The 21,009-nt window shown below is 34.7% G+C and overlaps 1 protein-coding gene across 2 annotated transcripts in view; it reads right to left on the reverse strand.

The window, feature by feature from the left end:
* Positions 1-1,071: 1,071 nt before the first annotated feature.
* Positions 1,072-21,009, reverse strand: part of RIPK2 (receptor interacting serine/threonine kinase 2) — a 30,085-nt gene continuing 10,147 nt past the window's right edge. For both annotated transcript variants that reach the window (XM_045806014.2, XM_045806013.2), the window contains 8 exons: positions 16,427-16,584; positions 15,483-15,532; positions 14,508-14,669; positions 10,110-10,195; positions 5,847-5,930; positions 5,124-5,217; positions 3,323-3,478; positions 1,072-2,511 (listed from right to left, as the gene is read on the reverse strand). In XM_045806014.2, coding sequence (XP_045661970.1) covers positions 2,174-2,511; positions 3,323-3,478; positions 5,124-5,217; positions 5,847-5,930; positions 10,110-10,195; positions 14,508-14,669; positions 15,483-15,532; positions 16,427-16,584 — 1,128 coding nt within the window. In that variant the 3' untranslated portion in view covers positions 1,072-2,173. The remainder of the gene's footprint in view (positions 2,512-3,322; positions 3,479-5,123; positions 5,218-5,846; positions 5,931-10,109; positions 10,196-14,507; positions 14,670-15,482; positions 15,533-16,426; positions 16,585-21,009) is intronic.

A 21,009-nucleotide genomic window follows, 5' to 3' on the forward strand; every position in this document is an offset into this window, starting at 1 on the left:
TGCATTTCTTAAAACAGAGTCTCAAACTTTAACACACATAATGGCCTGGATGGTTTGTTAAAATAGATTTCTTTTTTTTTTTTTTAATATTTTATTTATTTATTCGACAGAGATAGAGACAGCCAGCGAGAGAGGGAACACAAGCAGGGGGAGCGGGAGAGGAAGAAGCAGGCTCATAGCTGAAGAGCCTGATGTGGGGCTCGATCCCATAACGCCGGGATCACGCCCTGAGCCAAAGGCAGATGCTTAACCGCTGTGCCACCCAGGCGCCCCGTTAAAACAGATTTCTGAGCCTTACTACCGGAGATTGATTCAGGTTTGAGATAGAGGCCATGAATTTGCATTTCTCACAAGCTCCCGGTGATGCTAATGCAGCTGCTCTGTGGATGACACTTTCGGGTAAGACTCTTAAAATACACTGCCCAGAATGCCATTTTCAGATTATCTAGTACTAGCTAATTAAAAAAACCAGATAATTATAGATTATTAGGTCCCTTCCTTGAGTGACAATCTTAATGTCATCCTTCTACTACTTCTATGTTTGCTGTCACACTCATGTACTACCTATATTACAATTTAGTATTTCTGATTGTTTTTATTTGAACATGATAAAATGAAACATTATATATTATAAATACAAAATTAGTACTAATTGTCATATGTATGTCATTTTCAAATAAATGTAATTTAAATAACTACAAATTCTTGCTAAATATTATTTCCGAAATTCTGAAGCCTACTCTTTTTCTTAACAAGGGGGATCGAAAGATGACTGCACAATTGTGACATTCTCCTTTACTTAATTAGAAGGCCCAAGGAAGAACTGAAAAGAACTTCCTTACTATTTGACTTAAATGTTAGTGCTGTGTCTATGTACTACCTAAAACAATCCCATCTCCTCAACTTATTTCCCAAATTAAATTTTTATCCTAACACCTTAAAAATAAGAGAGGGAATAGATAACTCATATACTTAATTGGTTTCCATTTTTCCCTACTAATTTCCATATTTCTCAGAGACATAGTAATGAGGCGCCACAGGTTAATGTCAAGCTCCAAATGGAGATTAAAATACTTATTTTATAATTTTAATAAAATATTTAATTGCCCCAATCTCCTTCTCCTTCTTTTCTCATACTGCACGTCTGGTGCTTCTTGAAAGTTTGTTTAGAATTTATCCTGCATCACACTTTTTGCTGACATTACTAATAAACATTTCAGAAGAGGGATTATACCTTCTAAGTTTTCTTTTAGTAACATAAGTTGTTAACCAAAAAAATAACTCACACTATATTGTTTCAGTTAAACTTGGTGAACAAGTTAAAAAATAAAAAAGCAGCCTTGATACCATGCAGCAATTAAAAAGAATGAGTTAGATTTATACATGATCTGGAAGGCTGCACCTGATACACTGTTGAGTGCAACAATTAGGTTGTAGTATGATGTGTTATAATATTAATGAAAGACCCTTTCCCACATGACTGTATACGTATGAGTAGGAAGAAGGGTATAGAAGGATAAACAGTGTGCTGTTAAGTTTTGGTTACCTCGGTTGCTAGTTAAGGTTAGAAATGAGGGTAGAAACATATATTGAAAGATTAATTTTTTCTTCATATACTTTGTATCACTTTACCTTTGAAACATTTTTTTAAAAGAAGAATTCAATGAATAAGATTTTAAAATGTAATCTGGATAACAAAGTTTAATGAACAAGCTTTTGGAGAGGATCTGAACCTGGCACTATAAGTTAGAAATGCTGTACTAGCTCTAATTTAAGTATAAAGGCTACATTTCCAAATGCCAAACTGCATCTTAGACAAGTAATAAATAACCCACAAAGAAGGTGAATATGAAAATGGCTTCCATGAAAAATGCATGACACCTTAAGACACTGTTATATACAAGAATATAATTATTACATTTAAAAAATAAGTTCAATTAACCAAAGAGACAATTGAACTCAGTAGCAAAATGCAGACTTTCCAATATATTAATTTTAAAAAATACTATAACATCATGGAAGAAGACTAATATTTACCTGAAGAAGAAACTTCTTTAAAGAAGCTTTAAAGCTTCTAATACTCATGTGGATTTTATAAAAACAATAAGATAAAGGCAATAGAAATATAAAATACCCTTATAGAGAATGACTTTTCTTCCTGAAAAAGAGTCACTTATAAGCTTTTATTTTGAAATAAATTTAAAGATTGTGATCGAGAAACCACAAGTATTTCCGGGTAAGGTTGAAGACCCATTTGCTTGTTATCTTTCAACTTTTGTACTATAACTTTGGCAAATTCTTCTCCTTGGATGTCAGTGGTGTCCAGTAACTGTCTGACTTTTGAGGTCCTTGTAGGTTTGGTACTAATGAGTTCATAGTCCTCCTTCATGATCAAGTCCCTGGACAGAAGAGCGTCTAGCGACTGGTTAAGGCAGGCTTCTGTCATCTGGCTCACGATGTCTTCCCTTTTACTCTGGATCCACTGTTGGGCTATGCCAGGCTGTAATCGCTCTGTAGAGGGGCAAGGGATGACAAATGAGTTGAGGACAGATATATAACTATGAGTAAAATTAGATGAACAAAGAAATAATAAGGAATAAAACCCCTAATTTTCCATGATTATGCTAATATGGAATACAAGTATTTTGGGGGATGCTGTTAATTTTCAGGAGACACTCAGATACTTGGGTTATCTCTTTTTTTCCTTTCAGTTCCCTTCCCAGAAAAAGACTTTTTATATGCTATAAATCCACAGGGGGCAAAACCCAATCTATGTTATAGATATATACATATATATTTTAATATAAAGAATACCTGCATATTTTTTAAATAAACAAAAATAACTTTACTTTAGAAACATATTAAGTCACACCTCCTTTTAGCACTTCCTCCCTAGACAGATGTGTATGAACTACCATGTGGGCCTATTGTTACATGTCAGCACTCATCTCCTAGGACTGGAAGTGCTTTCCTACTTAAGAAGGTATATATTTATCATGTTGAAGAAATAAAGACAAATAAAACTTGTTTTTTTTTTTTTAAAGATTTTATTTATTTATCTGACAGAGAACAGAGAGAGAGACAGCCAGCAAGAGAGGGAACACAAGCAGAGGGAGTGGGAGAGGAAGAAGCAGGCTCCCAGCAGAGGAGCCTGATGTGGGTCTTGATCCCAGAACGCCGGGATCACGCCCTGAGCCAAAGGCAGACGCCTAATGACTGAGCCACCCAGGCGCCCCGACAAATAAAGCTTATTGCATGGCAAATCTACTGAACATATAGTTGTGAGATAAACAGCATCATTTACAAAGTGTTAAATATTTACCTGAATTTCCCTCAGCTGGGAATGGAGTTATTACCGCTAAAGAGAATGGGGTGGTCTTGTGATCACAAAATGTCCCCTTCTGAGCTGAAGAAATGTTACTATTGCAACTGTGATTTATTGGGTAGTGACACAGCGTAGGAAAGTCTTGAGTTTTTCCTACAAAACACAATATCTTCATTAGGGGTAGAATAGTCCTTAGCTATTCCTATTAGCTAAAATATCAATATCTGGGTCACACAGAGGATAGTATTCAATGTCTTTAAATTTTCACTGTTATTAAAGCTGGTTCATAAATCTAACTCCACAAGTAAATATATTTTAGACAAAAATGTGTTTATTATGAATGTTTTTACTACACTTCTGCGCTTGTCTGTTTTATGTAAATTATAAATAATGAAATTTTGCTTCTTCACATAATCCCATATTTCTTCTGTGTCTTCTTCCTCCTTCTGTACTTTAAATGTGTCTTCTAAATCTATTTATGATATGTGCCTTTCTACACTCTTCCTTGGTAATTCTATTCAACCTCAGGGCCTCAACTGTCAGCTCTGTTCCCAAATCTATGTAATTAAATTTCCTGTCTTCACTGAGCCTTAGTCTTACGTTTTCAACAGTCCACCAGACATCAACCTCATATGCGCTGCTAAGCACCTCAAATTTGAAAAAAAAAAAAATTAAAAACTTAATTATTCATCTAACTCTAAAACCTATTTCAATTATTTCTGTTAATAGCACCAATGTTCTTCAAGTCACCAGGCTTGACAACCTGTTCAGCTCTTTTTTTCTCTCTTCTTTCCTACAAGTAAAATGCTATAAACTCCTTCAAGTATGCCCTCCATAACACCTCTCATCATTTCTCCCTTCTTGTACTCTGCATCAGGTCTCATAACCTCTCACGTATAATAGTAACAGACTAACAGTCTACTAATTGGTTTCCCCACCTCCATTCTCCTTTTCCTTCCAAAAGAGCTTAATATTCCAGCCAGGATGAATCTTCCTAAAGCAAAACATTTTTATCATGTCACACCCTTGCTCAAATATTTGCAATAGTTGCTCCCTAACCAAGTGAAAAAGCCCAAATAGCTCAGCAAGTCTTAGAAGCTGTGATGGTATGACTCCACCCTACTGATCTTTTATCTCCTTTCATTCATCCTCTTTACCAGCTAAACCCAACTACTCACTGTTCTCTGTTTTCTTGCTTCTGTGCCTCTATGTTGTTCCTTTTGCCTGGAATGCCCATCTTTATAACTATAGGTCCAACCTTCAGTCAGAAACAATTTCTTCATGATGACAACATGGTGTAGTGGAGTGACATGAAAATATTTATCAAAAGACCTGGCTTCGAGTCTTGGATTTGTCAGCTACTAACTATGTGATCCAGGAAGTCTTGATCTTAAAAATCTGTAAAATGAGGAATATCTCCCTCACAAGGTTGTTGTGAAATGCTTTGTAAAAAATGTTACTTTTCCAGTGTATTACCATAGCTCTATATCCACATCTCTTTTATAATACATCACTTTCTATTTCATACTATGGTTACTTAGGAATATTTCTCTTCTCTTAGAAGAAATTTTTTAAATATCTTTTCACAGAGTCTAACACAATGTCTTCAATATTTTAATGTATTTGTGGAACATCCCACTACTATTTTCACAACTTAAGACTCTTAACATTTTTAAAAAATGAGTTACGGCTGCAGATGAAAGACATGTTCCATACAAACCATGACTGCTTATCAATAATATGATCTTAAAAGAAAATGAAAAACTTGCAAGTAATACTGACTGAAAAATTTACATACTAGATAAAAAATCATTGTCTTGAGGAGCGGACAGGGACTTTGAGGCTCTAGCAGAATCACTATTTTCATGGAGCTGAGAGGATCCACATGATTCCTAAAGTAAATAGAAGATAAATGATTTAGGTTAACAGAAAATCATTTTTAAAGGTATATAGCTTTAATTTCTAAATAGTTGTTGATTTTGGTTTACTATAAAAAAGACTAAAAACTATTACAACTTATACCTTACAAAATTAAAGAAACATATATAAAATAACAATCTTATATATTCTTCGGAGAATTATTAATTTGAAATATGAATGAATGCTACTAAAGAAATCTTTCCTTTTTGATAGCCATGGAAATGGCATTTTCCTTTCATTAATCATTGCAAGAGGTAAGGACAAAGCAGTATTATAGCTAGTTTACATTTGGATAAGAAGGCATAAATATAATGGTAAAAATGTAATCAGTGATTTGCCTATGGACCACACTGGAACACCATCCATTATATGAAACAATGACAGGGACTAAAGTTAATGGCAAACAAAGAAGCAAGGACTATGTATGATTCAATGAGATGAACGGTGGCATGAAAATTAGGAGTGCTGAATTTATCAGCTACCTAATAAATCCTAAAATCTCCTGGGGTGTCAGCTTCCCACATATAAAGGAAGGAATTAAGACTGAATGATTTTTCATATTCTTCTCACATTTTGATTTTATCAACACAATTTTTTTTACCTCCTGTGGTCCATGAGTTACAGGTATGTTCAGAGATGACTCCATTTTCTTCTTGTCACATAAGTGAATAGTGCTCAAAGCACTCTGTAACAGGAATGAATGCATATATGTCCTTTAGTTGGAGGTGATTAAGAAATTATATGAGTAAAATACAATCCACTTAACATACTTTATATGTTTATACAAAATCAATGAAAAGTGAAGTTAAATCATTTGAGGATATAATATATAACCTTAAGGTAGAAACAGCTTAGAATAGGGGTAATAACTTTAGAGAAACAGACTTTGAATCCTGCCTCATCTTAATTGGTTACCTTGAGCAAATTTATCTTTAAAGATGGACTAATAGTGGGGCGCCTGGGTGGCTCAGTTGGTTAAGCATCTGCCTTTAGCTCAGGTCATGATCCCAGGGTCCTGGGATCAAGCCCCCGCATCAAGCTCCCTGCCCAGCTGGGAGTCTATTCCTCCCTCTCCCTCTGTCCTCCACTCAGCTCGTGCTCTTTCTCCCACTTGCTCTCTAATAAATAAATAAAATCTTAAAAAAAAAAAAGATGGACTAATACCTACATGCAGGACTGTTTTAGAGATTAAGTGAGATAATGAATATACAGCATCTGGTATGAACTAGGTACTTAACAAATTTCAATTTGTGTAAGTATATGCGTCTATCATAATTTTTAAGTATTTACTATATCCTAGGCACTGTGCCTAAAACCTTCTAAAAAAAAGAAAGTAAGTAAGGCAGGGAGGGACAAAGGGAGGGAGGGAGGAAGGAAGGAAAAAAGGAAGGAAGAAAGGAAGGAAGGAAGGAAGGAAGGAAGGAAGGAAGGAAGGAAGGAAGGAAGAAATTTCTGAAAACAAAAACCACCAATTAGGGTGACTTGTTTTGTTTGAGGTTCCTACATTCCTTTCAGTTCTTTGAACCAGGTCCCATAATTCATGTTTTCACAGATAGCCTTTCCTATATCTTAAAAAGTAAAAACTGAACCAAAAGAAGTTTTTTCTTAATATTCCATTTCATTTCTTTCTAGGGGTTGATTTACTAGTGCATAAATAATTTTAATTATCATAACATCAGTTTTGAAAAATGATGTTATTAATTCAAGGATATTGCACTATCAGAAAGGTTTCAATAAATTTAAAAGCACAGAAAAACCTTATATAACAGAGACAGATCCAAAGAATAATTCTAAGGGTTCACATAAAAATGTATTTAACAAATGCTCATTGGATTCGTTTATGCAAAGTACTATGCTAGGTGGATTATATATACAGATGAATAGTGTTTTTTTCTTCTAAAATTCCTACCCATGTAATGGAGCAGACAGTCATAAGTATGAATAATGGAGGGGTGGGTGTAGCACCCACCAATTTCTAAAGTTCTGTAGAGCAGTTGACAGTATGTTGGTTTGGAGAAGAAAAGCATACTGACAGGTTTGTTTTTTTTTTTTTTTAAAGATTTTATTTATTTATTCGACAGGATAGAGACAGCCAGCGAGAGAGGGAACACAAGCAGGGGGAGTGGGAGAGGAAGAAGCAGGCTCATAGCAGAGGAGCCTGATGTGGGGCTCGATCCCATAACACCGGGATCACGCCCTGAGCCGAAGGCAGACGCTCAACCGCTGTGCCACCCAGGCGCCCCCCGACAGGTTTGTTTTTTAAATCACTCACTAGTGATGGCAGCTAACCCGACTGGTTTATAGAGACGGGAGTAAGCAACTAAATGATTTTAATGCAGAGGTATAGCATATAAATAAGTCATCTGCCTAATAGCTAGCATTTACTGAATGCTTACTAAGTAATCTTAGGACTTTTTTGTTTATAATCCTCGTTACAGTAATCCTGCAAAATACTTATCTCCAGTTTACAGATTAGTAAACTGAGAATAAGTCTCATGACTAAAATCTAATTGTTAGGTATCCTGGGAAGTCTGATGCCAGCTCGATCTCAGGACTCTGGGATCATGACCGGAGCCAAAGGCAGATGCTTAACCAACTGAGCCACCCAGGAGCCCTGGGTTTTCAGAAATTTCTTTCCTTTTTTTTTTCTTTAAAGATTTTATTTATTTATTTGAGAAAGAGAGAGAGCGAGAGCACATGCATGCTCAAGCAGGAGGAGGGGCAGAGGGAGAGGAACAGAACCTGGAGAAGACTCTGCATGGAGTGTGGAGCCTTATGTGGGGCTTGATCTCATGACTCTGAGATCACAACCTGAGCTAAAATCAGGAGTCAGGTGCTTAACTGATTGAGCCACCCAGGTTCCCCCAGAAATTTCTTGATGGAAAATCTTATTAAATTTATATTCTACTCTTGGCCCTGCCATTAGCTAGCTGTGTAGAGTGTTATGTAACTTTCCTATACACCTCAGTTGTCTTATCTATAGAGATGATATTCTTCCCCTACCAGTTTCACAGGATTGATAATTTTTTTTAATAGAAAAAAATTAAAATCCTGAGTAAAAACAATACAGCTGGTTAAGAACAACAAAGAAAGTAATGCTTTTTTTAGTAATTTAGCAATGCTATTATTAAATGGTATTCAGGTATTTGAAAATATGTACTTTAAACTATTTAAAAAGCCTAAATTTCTTCTAAAAAAATTAACAGTTTTAAATATAGATCCTAGTGTTTTGCAACAGCGTGGCTGGAACTAGAAAGTATTATGCTAAGCAAAATAAGTCAATCAGAAAAAGACAATTATCATATGATCTCACTGATACATGGAATTTAAGAAACAAAATAGAGGATCACAGGGGAAGAGAGGAAAAAATAAAACAAGACAAAACCAGAGAGGGAGACAAACGATAAGAGACTCTTAATCATAGGAAACAAATTGAAGGTTGCTGGAGGGGAGAGGTGAGGGGATGGGATAACTGGGTGATGGATATCAAGGCAGGCATGTGATGTAATGAGCACTGGGTATTACATAAGACTGATGAATCACAGACCTGCACCTCTGAAACCAATAATACATTATATGTTAATTGGTGGTAAAATAAATAATGAAATAAAAAATAGATCCTAGTGTTTAAGTTTTTTTGAGGGGGGGAAAGGAACTGGAATGGTTCTCTTCCACTTTATAACCAAGGGAACAAATTCTTCTATCCACCTTTGCTTGGCAGAAGAAGAGAAAGTTGTGAGGAGAGAAAAGAGAACTGAAAAGATAAAGCAAAAACAAAAAACTACAGAAGTTTGTAGCTACTAAGAAGTGGAGAGATTGGAATGTTCTAGAAAAGACTGTAACTACTCAGAAGTAGGGAGGTCAGTGAAAAGTAATCAAAAGAATTAAAACACAGTTCTCTAGTTCCTTAAAAAACAGGCACTAATACTGCCACTATCAATTTTTAATTTGGCTAAAGGAAGTTGTTTCTTCATGCATTTCCCTTTTAAACTAAAGATTATGTCAAAAGATCCAGCAAACTGCAAGAGGCAATCACTGTCATTTAATGATACATAAATTGTAGACTATGCTTGTTCACAACTCAAGACTTTGGTAAATAACTGATTATTTTTATTATTATATCTTAGATGCTATTTAATGAAACTCAGCAAGTGTTCAACTATGCTTACTTTGTCCCTAAAGGGCTGTAGTTGCTTTTTTAAAAAAATTTTGATAATCTTAAGAAAACCTTGATAATCTTAAGAAAGTAGTAGGTCTCTTCAATTGTTCTAATCTACAAAAGCCAGAATGAGTAAATAGGACAATTGTTCTAAGTAATGCATATCAACTGTTACTTTGATTTATGCAACATAGAGTTTTTGAGTGGGAAAACAAAACAAAATAAAATAAAGCATTAAAACTATACATTTTGGCCTCAAATATTAACACAATTCTATAGCTTAGCCTGGCAATAAATCCCAAAAAAGCCCAAGAACACTGAATAAAAAGAAGTGTAAGAACCCAGACTTCTAATTACTCTGTATATACTAAAACTTTAGGTTAAGAAATATAGGTTAAAAAAACCCTAGTGATTTAGGGCATTCATTGTTCATAACAGGCATTCATCACACATTTTAAACTTACATTTGATATATGGGAGTTCTGGAAATGCCTCTGAGAGTGGCATTTGAATGAAATGGAAAAGCTCTTTGGTGACAGAAAAAGCAGTATTCATAGTCTCTGTTAAACTCTATCACCCTAGTACTGTAGCTTGTATGTGTGAAAAATATATAGATAAAAACTAAATTAAACTAAGCTGAAAATCTCCATGAAGGATATGTGATTGTTTTAAATTCAATTTCTACTATTTCATTTAGCAATTTACCTTTGTTTTCTTTAGTTGAATAACAGCTTCAAGAAAAGTTATCTCTTCAAATGTCCTCAGAACTGGTTCAAGTTCTATTAAACATTCTAAATAAGAAAAAAAAAATTGAGTTCAGATTGCTCTAATCATTAAATTGCAAACTATAAATGCTAATATTTCACTGATAAGGCCCAAGGTCAATTTTTTCCCCAAACTCTTGACATTCAACCCTCTTAAGGGCCTTTATTATATGCATAAAGATAGAAATATACATCGTGGAATACACTTGAGAGTCTAAAAATAAACCCTTACAGTTATGGTCAATTGCTTTTTGACAAAGTTGCTGAGGCAATTCAATAGAAAAAGGATCATCTTTTGAACAAATGGTGCTAGGACAGCTGGATGTCCACATAAAAAAAGACAAATTTACACTCTTACCTAACACCATACATAGAATTAACTTGAAACGGATCATGCACTTAAATGTAAATATAGGAGAAAATCTTCATGACCTTGGGTTAGGCCAAGAATTTTTAGATATGACATTAAAAGCAGAATCCATAAAGAATTTTGATAAATGCACTTCAAAAAAATTGAAAACTTTTGCACTTCAAAAAGCTGCTATTAAGAAAAATGGAAAGACAAGCCCCAGACTGGAAGACATTTTTCATGTCATGTATCTGTTAAAGGACTTGTATCTAAAATATATAAAGAACTCTGACAATAGTAAGACCAATAACCCAATTTAAGAATGGGAATGTAACATGATGCAGGCATTTTGGAAAACATTTGGGAGTTTCTTAAAAATGAAAGATAAATTTACCATACAACCCAACAATTCAACTCATTGGTAGCAATCTAAGAAATGAAAGCATGTTCACACAAAGACGTGCATATGAACATCCACAGCAGCATTATTCATAATAGCCAACAAATAGAAATCATCATTACTACTACAACTACTATAATAATATACAAATTTACTGCTGAAAGGAGAGGCCAGGGCTCCAGATGTAAAACTGGGCATCACTAACATATAGATGATATAAAAAGCCATGGTCTGGACTGGATTATCTAGGGGGTGAATATAGACAGGATACAGATAGTAAAGGGCCCATGTTAGAGCTCTGAGGCACTCCAACAGTCAGAAATTGAGTAGAGGAAGAAAAAGAGATTGAGGAAGACAGGATACTAAATTGTGTAGCCTCTTGTGTCTTGAAGCCACCAGAAAGAAAGTTTCAAGGAAGGAATAGTGAGTCATGTTTAATCTGCCGAGAAGCCAAGTAAGATAAGCAGGATTTTCTAACTTTGCCATCCTTGGTAACCCCAACAATGTAGCTTTAGTGGAGATATGAAAAGAGAAGACTGGTATCAGTTTGTTAAAAACTGAATTAGAGGGAAAGAAGCAGAGACAACAAGTATGGACAATTCCTACAAGGTGTTTAGATTTGAACGAGAGCCAAAAAATGAGGTGGTACTGAAGTCAACATATGAAGTTGAGTTTTTTTTTTTTTTCCTATATAAAGATAGGGGACGATAATGGAATATATCTGCATGATAGCTGAATGATCCAGCAGACAGGCTGAGATTGGCACTGTGAGAGTAGAGCAAGACTATAAAGGAACAGAACCTGGAGAGGGTTTGGGAATGGTATCCAGAGCACAAGTGGCATGTTTACATTTGTACAAGTATATGGACAGTTTTTTCCCCTGTAAAAAAGATAAGGCAGGAAGGATGGATATAAGTACAACTAAGATTGTAGATCTGGTAGCGGATCTGTGAGGTAGTAGTACTCTCTCATGGTTTCTATTTTCTTAATGTAATGTGAGAACAGGTGATCAGCTCAAAGGAAAGACGGAGCACGAGGTGCAGGAGGTTTAAGAAAGGAGGCTAAGGTATTACCCCTGTCTTCTTTTCCTAAGCTCAGAATCTATCAAGAAAAGCCTCAGAATAATGATAAATGATGATCAAAGTATCAACCTTTATTACTGATAAAGATAATTGGAGAATTTACCTTTAGAGCTGTAGCCAATGGGCTTGGAAAGAGTTCACAGCTTTACTCAGCCACAGGCCTCATCTACTTCCACATGGGGGAGCAGAAAATGTATGCATCCTTTAGACAGGCTGACTTCTAAAAGAAGGAAAAAAACTGAGAAGGGACCAGATAAGCATGCTCAGTTTTTCTCCAAAATTAACAAATAAGGTAAGTCTGAGGAAGAGTGCTGAGGGGCACATAGAAGCTGGAAATGTTCTTCCTATACTTTCCTTCTCGGGGACTGAAATGGAATTTCATCTTCACTTTGGGAACATAAAGAATGGGCCTTAGGTATCTCCTACAATAGTACAAGATGATCATTGATATAAGGAAGCAATTCTCAAACTTTTAGGTCTTGGGGTTCTTCAAAATTATTGACTATCCCAAGTAGCTTTTGTATGTGTGTGTGTCATATCTATTGATATTTACTATATTACAAATTAAAACTGAGAAAAATTTAAAAGATCAGAATATGTGAGAATACATTCCATTATTTGTTGGAACAATGAGACCACCATACCTCATTTAGCCTTTGGAAAAATCCACTATATACTCATGAGAGAATGAGAATTAAAAAACATAATCTTAGTATTTATTATTTTGAAAAGAGTTTTGATTTTGTGAATTCTTCTTTATGACCAACCACCCCAGGGGTCCTTGTACCATACCTTTAGAACAGTTGATCTATGAAAATGGAATAGTACCTGTATTTGAGAAGCATAACAGAATTGCTAAGTAGTGTTTACTGTCCAGTTTTGGCCATTAATAAATAAATAAATTAATTAATGTTAAAGATTTTATTTATTTGAGAGAGAGAGAGAGAATGTGCACGAGAAGGGGGGGGCAGAGAGAGAAGCAGACTCCCCACTGAGCAGGGAGCCTGATGCACCAGGCTTGATCCCAGGACCTGGAATCATGACCTGATCCTAGGACTGGAATCATGACCTGAGCCGAAGGCAGATACTTCATTCTTAACTGACTGAACCACCTAGGCGCCCTGGCCATTAATTTAAAGATAAACCAATAAATAACTCCCACTTCTGGCCAAGATGGAGCAACAGGGTTTGATTTGCCACTCTGCCTAAAACAACCAAAACAGCCAGATAAAATACATGAAACAATGTTTTTCAAGATACTAGATACCAGGCAGCAAAGGACAGTGGTCACTGAAGAGATGGGAAACAAATCAGGTGAGCCTTATGATTGCTCATGCTCACTGTGTTGAGTTTCTAGCTGCAGTTTAAGAGGGAAGAGAGGTGGAGCCTCACCTCTCAATTGAGTGGAAACTTAATTGAAGAGATGGGGCTAAGAGTCTGGGTAGACCAAGGCAGGTAAGAGTTCATAGTGCAGTACCAGAGAGGGGAGACATATACAAAGAGAGAGCTCTGTGATCTGCAGAAGGCTCCTTCAGGTATTCAGCAATACTGATCAAAGCAGGGTAAAGTTAGAAAGCCAAAAGTCAAAGTCTTTAAAGAACAATAGGGAAAACCCAGGAAGTCTGTAGAGAAGTAAGTATGACCTAATGGTATGATCTGCAGAGAAGCTAGAATTTTTAGAAAATGGAAAAGAAGTGACTATTTGGAAGTGGCACTGAGGAAAAGGAGATATACACCCTCCCACACAGCTCTGAGAAATAAGAAATAAAATGTGAATCCATTACAAGCAACTTTTGATTTTTTAAATATAGTACTAATGAGCATTGGACACAAATTTTGAATAAAAAATATATTTCATTGCTTTTTTAGTTAGAGAGATGATTCCCCAGTCTGTGGCTTATCTTTTCACTTTTTCTTAATAGCATCTTTTGAAGTGCAAAAATTTTTAGTTTTTTCAAAGCTCAATTATCATTTTTTTTCATGGATCTTGTTTTTGATGTCATATATAAGAGCTCTTTGATTAACACAAGGTCATAAAAATTTTCTCCTGTGTTTACATTTAGATGATGATCTGTTCTACCTCTGAAATAAATCTTAATTCTATCTAATTTTTATATCTTGGATTACTACTTTAATTAGTAAACTCTTCCTACAGTCTCCTAGGTGCTCTCTTTGCTTCCACTCCTACTCTTCTCCAGTCAATCTTCTACATAGCAACAAGAGTGATCTCTCCAAAACTTAAATTAGATGTCATTTCCATACAAAACACACTTTAATGGTGTTCCATCGTACCTGGAATAAATTTCTAACCTTTTTATGATAGTCAACAGCCCCTCCTTATTGCTCCAATCTTATATCACAAAATAAAAACAGCAACTGAATTAAAAAAAAAGAAAACAAACTTTAAGCTTGCCATCTAACTTGTGTAATTTTTCAAGGAATATTTTATTCACAGTATATTCGCTATTTTTGTAATTCAAAAGGTCCAGACTAAAACTGTATACTCACTTAAGAAAGATGGTCTTTCATCTGGATTTTGTGCCCATCCACTTTCTATTAGAGAGATCATAAGTGCTCGATGAGGTATATCAAGTGGCAAACTTTCTTCATTAATGTTAGGTCGATGTCCTTGTGATACACTATACATGATCTGTAAAGGATTGGTGACTTCTGTCAAAACAAATATATTTCATTCATTAGAAATATATTATGATTTAATATATTACTTAAATACATTCTGAAGTCAACCAAATGAAAATAAGGGAAACTTAAAATCTTAGGAATAATGCATTATCCCCCTTTCTATTTAAGACATATATATGTGTCTGCCTCCTCTGGTGGAGTTTATGGCCTCATCTCACCTCATTAATTTTAAGCTTGGTCATGTATCTGATTTGGCCAATGGAACATGAATAGAGCAGAACCTGACAGAACTGAGTGGAACCTAGCATAGCCAAGAATGGACACTCACACCTAATGTGAATGAGAAACATGTTTATTTTGAAAGCTACTGAGATTCTGAGGTTGTTACACAGCAAGCTGACCCATATAATCCTCAAAATAAGGAAATGGACAATGGTATCAGAAAACTTAAAAATTATTCTTCAATATTTGTTATAGAAGGAGTACTAATTAAGTTTTCAAGTAAAGAGTTTTAGAGCTGGAATGAATCTTAGAAATAAAAATTCAAATTTTTCATTTTGCAAGTAAAAAAGAAACGAAGACTCAAGAGATTTAGTGGCTTGATCACAGAGCTAATTACTTTCAGAACAAGAATTAGAATCTACATTTTTCTGACCCCTAATCCAGTACAGTTTCCAGTATAGTGGATTCAGAATTGATAAACTGTTATGTTTTTATAGTGTGTTTTCCACAAAATGAATGGTAGGCAGATTTAAAATAAGATGGGCTTTATTTAGATAGTTCTGGATATGGCCTACCAACATGCTGTCATCTAGAATAAGGAAGTGAAAGTACACTTACCTTCAAAAGGCTGTTTTCTGGATAAGACTTCCCATGTGATCACTGCATAGCTGTTTAAGATAAAAATATACATATAGGACAGTATGAACTAACTATGCATAATAAACTAAAATCACTGATTTTAAAAGCTGACTGTGGAGATATCATTTTTGCAAGTAATAAGATATGAAATGCTATATAAAGAATCACCACATACAATAAAAAATATGAATGTTTACATACAGTTTTGTTTTGAAAGGGAGTTAATCCAATTTAAAAAATTAACAAATTACTATAATAAAAATTTGAGGTTATAGGCAAGGATAACTTGTGGATGATTCTTAATGACCTCTAATTACATGATTCTATTATTCACACAAAATAAAAGGCAATAAAAAAGATAGTCTTATGTAGCCCTATTCTATTGACTTTTTTTCTGGTCTAAGTACTGTCTCCTTTGGTAGTGTTAAGTGTTAATCACACTGTTGCCCTCCCTCCTCATCAATGTCACATAAGATAAAAACCTTTTAGTACTATATTATAAATTGACAGGACAATAAGATACACTTTAAATTTTTTTCAAGGATGTAAAAGTGGCTTAAAGCAAGGCCTCTCTAATTTGAAAAATATTAACCCCTGTGGTCCCTACTTTATTTTCACTACACTTATGAGAGAAGACTAAAAATCACACTTTAAAATGTAGCTTTGGGGCAGCTTGGGTGGCTCAGTCAGTTAAGCATCTGCCTTCAGCTCAGGTCATGATCCCAGGGTCCTGGGATGGAGCCCCACATCCAGCTCCCCGCTCAGCGGGAGTCTGCTTATCTCTCTCCTTCTGCCTCTCCCCCCGTGCTCTCTCTCTCTCTCTCTAAAATAAATAAAATCTTAAAAAAAAATGTAGCTTCAAAATTCTGATTAATCTTGTTTTTAGACAAGGTTAACTCTGAGCAAAAAGTAACATATTATACCTATATATATCATGCTTGACACTGGCCCTTGATTTTTGTCCAGGTTCATAGTTCTCAGGTGGCATATAGATAATTGTCCCTCCTTCTGGTGAAGATTTACTAGTTCGTGATTGTGAGAGGGACATCATACGCCATTTTGATAAACCAAAATCTGCAATCTGTAAGGGAAAAAAGTAAATAATTGAATTAAAAAATTTTTTCTTTAAAAAAAAACAAGAACTGACTGTCTTTGTTTATATTCATTGTATTTAGGTATGAGACCAGAGGATATGTTCTATATCAATATTTTATTTCTACATATTCTATCAGTTTCTTAATATATTAAATTCAAGAGTGCTGAACCCAATAACTCTAGAAGCAATACATACTGACTTGAAATTCAGCATAATGTCACAAATTTTAAAATGTAAACAAAATTTTGCAAAATTAAATAAGAATATTTTTTGTCTTAAATTCTGAAGGAGCATATATGCCAAACACTGCTTTTTAAGACAAGTAGTTTTACAGCATATGCTTTCAAAATTCTCCTACACCTCACAGAACTGCCAAACTACTGGTATCTAATATGATTGCCACTGGCCATTGTTTGCAACTCAGGTTTATATGTTCTTATTTACAATGCCCTAAAAATAGTAACCTTAAATTCTGAAGTAAAACTCCAATATAGTACAGGTCATTATTATATGATTTATGCCTACCACTAAAAGAATCATATCTTTTGGCAACAGTCTATTTAGCATATAAAGCATATTTATGTCCATGACAAGGAGTGACTAAAGAATTACTGGTGAGATTCTATACTTTTGATATATCCTTTACAGCTTTGCTTCACTTTTGTGTAGATGTTATACAACATCTTATAACTATTTAAGAGGTTTCTTATTTTTTAAAAAATGGAAGACAAAGTATAAGAACAGAAACAGTATTTAATGGACAAAGGGTGTAGTAAATCTTTAAAACATTTAATTTAAATTACTTAGATCTTCACACTGCATAAGTTAGAATCAACAGAAGGAAATGAACCCTATCTCGCACACCATTTGCGTTTCAGTTATTTAACTCTTATATTTTTACTAGTTTTAATAGAAGAAAATTTGTTTAGTGTTCAGACGAATTTGATATTAAAAAATATTACTCTAAGAAAGGAGGGGGTAGACTATATGAATTTTCCCATACATTATTAAAATAAAAGGGTAAGTCTAAGAAAAAAAAAATAGAAAAGACCAAGAGAAAACATGGTGCCAATACATGAAGAGCTAAGCTGAATTGATTCTGAAAGGCAATATACCATGTGGCTAAGAACATGGGTTGTAAAGCCTAAGATTATATTACATTTATATTCCAATTCTATCACTTAACTGTGTGTGAACTTGAGGAAGTTTTTAAATCTTTCTGCGCCTCCATGTGATTACCCACCTGAAACTGGGAATAATAATACTATCTATATCGCAGGGCTGTAGTGAGAAAATTAAATGACTTATTCTAAGCAAAGCATCAGAACATTATCACAGAATAAGTGATCTGTATGTGTTAATATTATTAATGTTTTGTATAAGGTTGCTCTTACTCAATACAATCCGTTCTTCCCACCTACCCTCTAAAACCAAAAAAGAGTACTCCAGTGGCACATTTACTAGAATAATAAGCATTACTATGATAAGTAGAGTTTATTTTTATGCCACAAGTGAAAAATGTTAAAAAAAAAAAAATCTGAGATGTGGTCTCACCTTATACCTGAACCATAATCAGCAAATTCCTGGGCTAAATGTTGGTTTCAATACAATATTGTAGAAAACATATTCCTGAGCTTGCTTCCTTATGAGCTCCTTCACCTAAGATCAACTTTATTTTCAAACCTGACCTAAAAACCTTAATCAGAATTCTTTGAGCTGATTTAGTTTGGTTTTCACATGGAACTATACTTCTCCCCTTTCTCTGTTACAAATAATACCATTATGAAAGGCACGACTCATTAAATCTGGATCTTCAACAGAAGGATAAAAGTGAGTAATGTGAGGGAAGGAATAAGAATTCAACGATTTCTTGAAGGTCTTGATAAATTTATCATTCAGCCATGAAGTCAGAGAATGAGAACTTTCCGATTCTACAGAAGACCTTAACATGCATTTTGAAGCTACGGGCTTTCTTTTTAACTTTTTAAAAGATGATTTTAAAAATTAGAGGAAATTAAAACACACTACTCACAAAAATCATCCACAATCCTCTCACCCTATTAGAATAGCTTTTTTCATTTACATATACTATCCATATCTACAAAACTATAAAGTTATCATCAGTAAGAAGTTATGAAGAATAACCCTGAAGTATTCTGGTTTCTACATCGGACTGAGAGAATAGCAGAGAAAGTGAATATGGCACATATACATATTTTCATTTCAAAGACGCCTATCACTAGTTCATTTGTATCTAAGGTGCACCGATGGACACTTGACAGATAACCACGGAATGTGTTCTTTTTAAAGCAGAAAAGTCTCAGCTGATCTTAACCAGTAGTAAATATTTTTCTTTCAGATACTATGGTTCTGGTGAGCATTCCAGTGAGAAAACTTACTTCAGAAAATGGTAGCAAGGTGTAAATTTCCATTTAATTTCAGTAAGTATTTTTAAAGTTTTTGCACTTCATTTAAAGGACTTTCCAAGAAAATGGGTAGATTAAATAACTGTTACTTTTTCATGAGTCAGTGATGAACTTTGACTTTTAAGGGACTTTTTTTTTTTTTTTAAAGATTTTATTTATTTATTTATTCAACAGAGATAGAGACAGCCAGCGAGAGAGGGAACACAAGCAGGGGGAGTGGGGGGAGGAAGAAGCAGGCTCTTAGCGGAGGAGCCTGATGTGGGGCTCGATCCCGTAACGCCAGGATCACGCCCTGAGCCGAAGGCAGACGCTTAACCGCTGTGCCACCCAGGTGCCCCTTAAGGGACATTTATAAAGTAAAGAGTAGAGACACACAGGATGCATGTAAGAGAATGTTGCTAATTTATAAGAATAGTATTAGAAAGGTCACAGCTCTGTATGTACTAAAATTATTAAAAATTATAAAAACTAAACAAAGTCAAACTATTCTAAATTCTCTTCACATCAAAGAAGGACCAAGGATACCCTGTTGATCACCTAAAAGAAGAAAGTAGGAATCATTACCTCTTACTTTGCTTCTGTTTATTCTGTTAACTACAGTTTTCAGACTGAGATGAAGAAAGAATAGTCCAAGGACATTGAAAGGTTTCAAAGTGCAAATCTCAGGTTATTTTATAGATATTTCAGGTTATTGAGAATACTTGCCAATACCTCCATCGTGCTATTAGCGGTTTTTGTGGGACACGGAGAGGTACTACGGGATATGAGAAAAGTAAATGCCATTTTGACTTTCAAAAAGGAAAAAAATTGTTGATTTTTGCAAATCTACTTACTGGTAGATATTATCCTTAATCCTGCTTTAAAAACTTAGAAAATTTAATAAAAGGAATACCAGGAAGAATTCATGAAAAACAAATCATATCAGACCAGTGGGTCAATTTCAGGTCTCATGTGCTATATCCCAAGTGCTTGGCACAATGCCACTGCTGCTCCATAAATATTTACTCACTAAAATTATGACCGGTTTTATTTCCTTTTTTGACAGTAGTAATACTGTCAAAGAGTTAATGTTAAAACAGTTTGCATATTATAAAACATTTTATTTTATAATACCATGCTCGACTATTAAGTTATCAGGCCTATCTGGTATATATAGAAGATCTGGAATTCACTCACTTGTTTATTCAACAAATACTTAGTTAATGCTTCAATATGGCATGTGCCGAGCAGGTGGCAGTTAATAAAACAGACTAAATTTCAGTCTTCATGGAGCTTATATTCTAATTGGGGGAGACAGTCAATAAACACATTAATAAAAATATTATGACAGATGGTGAAAAATAATATGAAGAAGCATAAATCAAGGTACAAAGACACAGAGGAACTGGGTGGGTCATCAGGGAAAGCCACTCTGAAGAAGGTGAGGGAATAAGCCAGGAGGACACCTGGGAAAGTAGTCAAGCAAGGACTCCTGATGATATTTTTAAGGACAAAACGGAGAAATATGGGCTGTATAACAGTTCTTTTATAAGTATTCCACACAAAATTAATGATTCTTCTCCAAAAGTTCTAATTAAGGATTGATATTGACCTGAAGGGAGATTCTCAGCACCATGTTGTGTGGCTCTGATCTGAGCTCTGTACTGGTTAATATTTAATCATGACTTAAAGATAAAAACTAGCTAATTAAATCTGAGGATGACACAAAGCTGGGAGACAAAGTTAAAACCCTTGGGCTACAGAAATAATACTGAAAAAGATCTTAAGAGGCCGATCACTCAAATCTAACAAAATAAAATCTGATGATGTCCAGAAAGTATTCTGCAAAGTACATGATAAGGAGACGTGGCTTAAGCAATAACACCTGAACAAAAGAACCTCTCAGTGCTTGCTGATGCTAAGCCCAATTTAAATGTTGTGATATGATCACCCCCCAAAAACCAATGTATCATTAAGTATTATACAAAGTGTTTAGGGACCAGGG

The sequence above is a fragment of the Ursus americanus genome, chromosome 9 (genome assembly GCF_024610735.1).
Source record: "Ursus americanus isolate L20-20 chromosome 9, mUrsAme1.1.p, whole genome shotgun sequence".
Lineage (NCBI taxonomy): Eukaryota > Metazoa > Chordata > Mammalia > Carnivora > Ursidae > Ursus > Ursus americanus.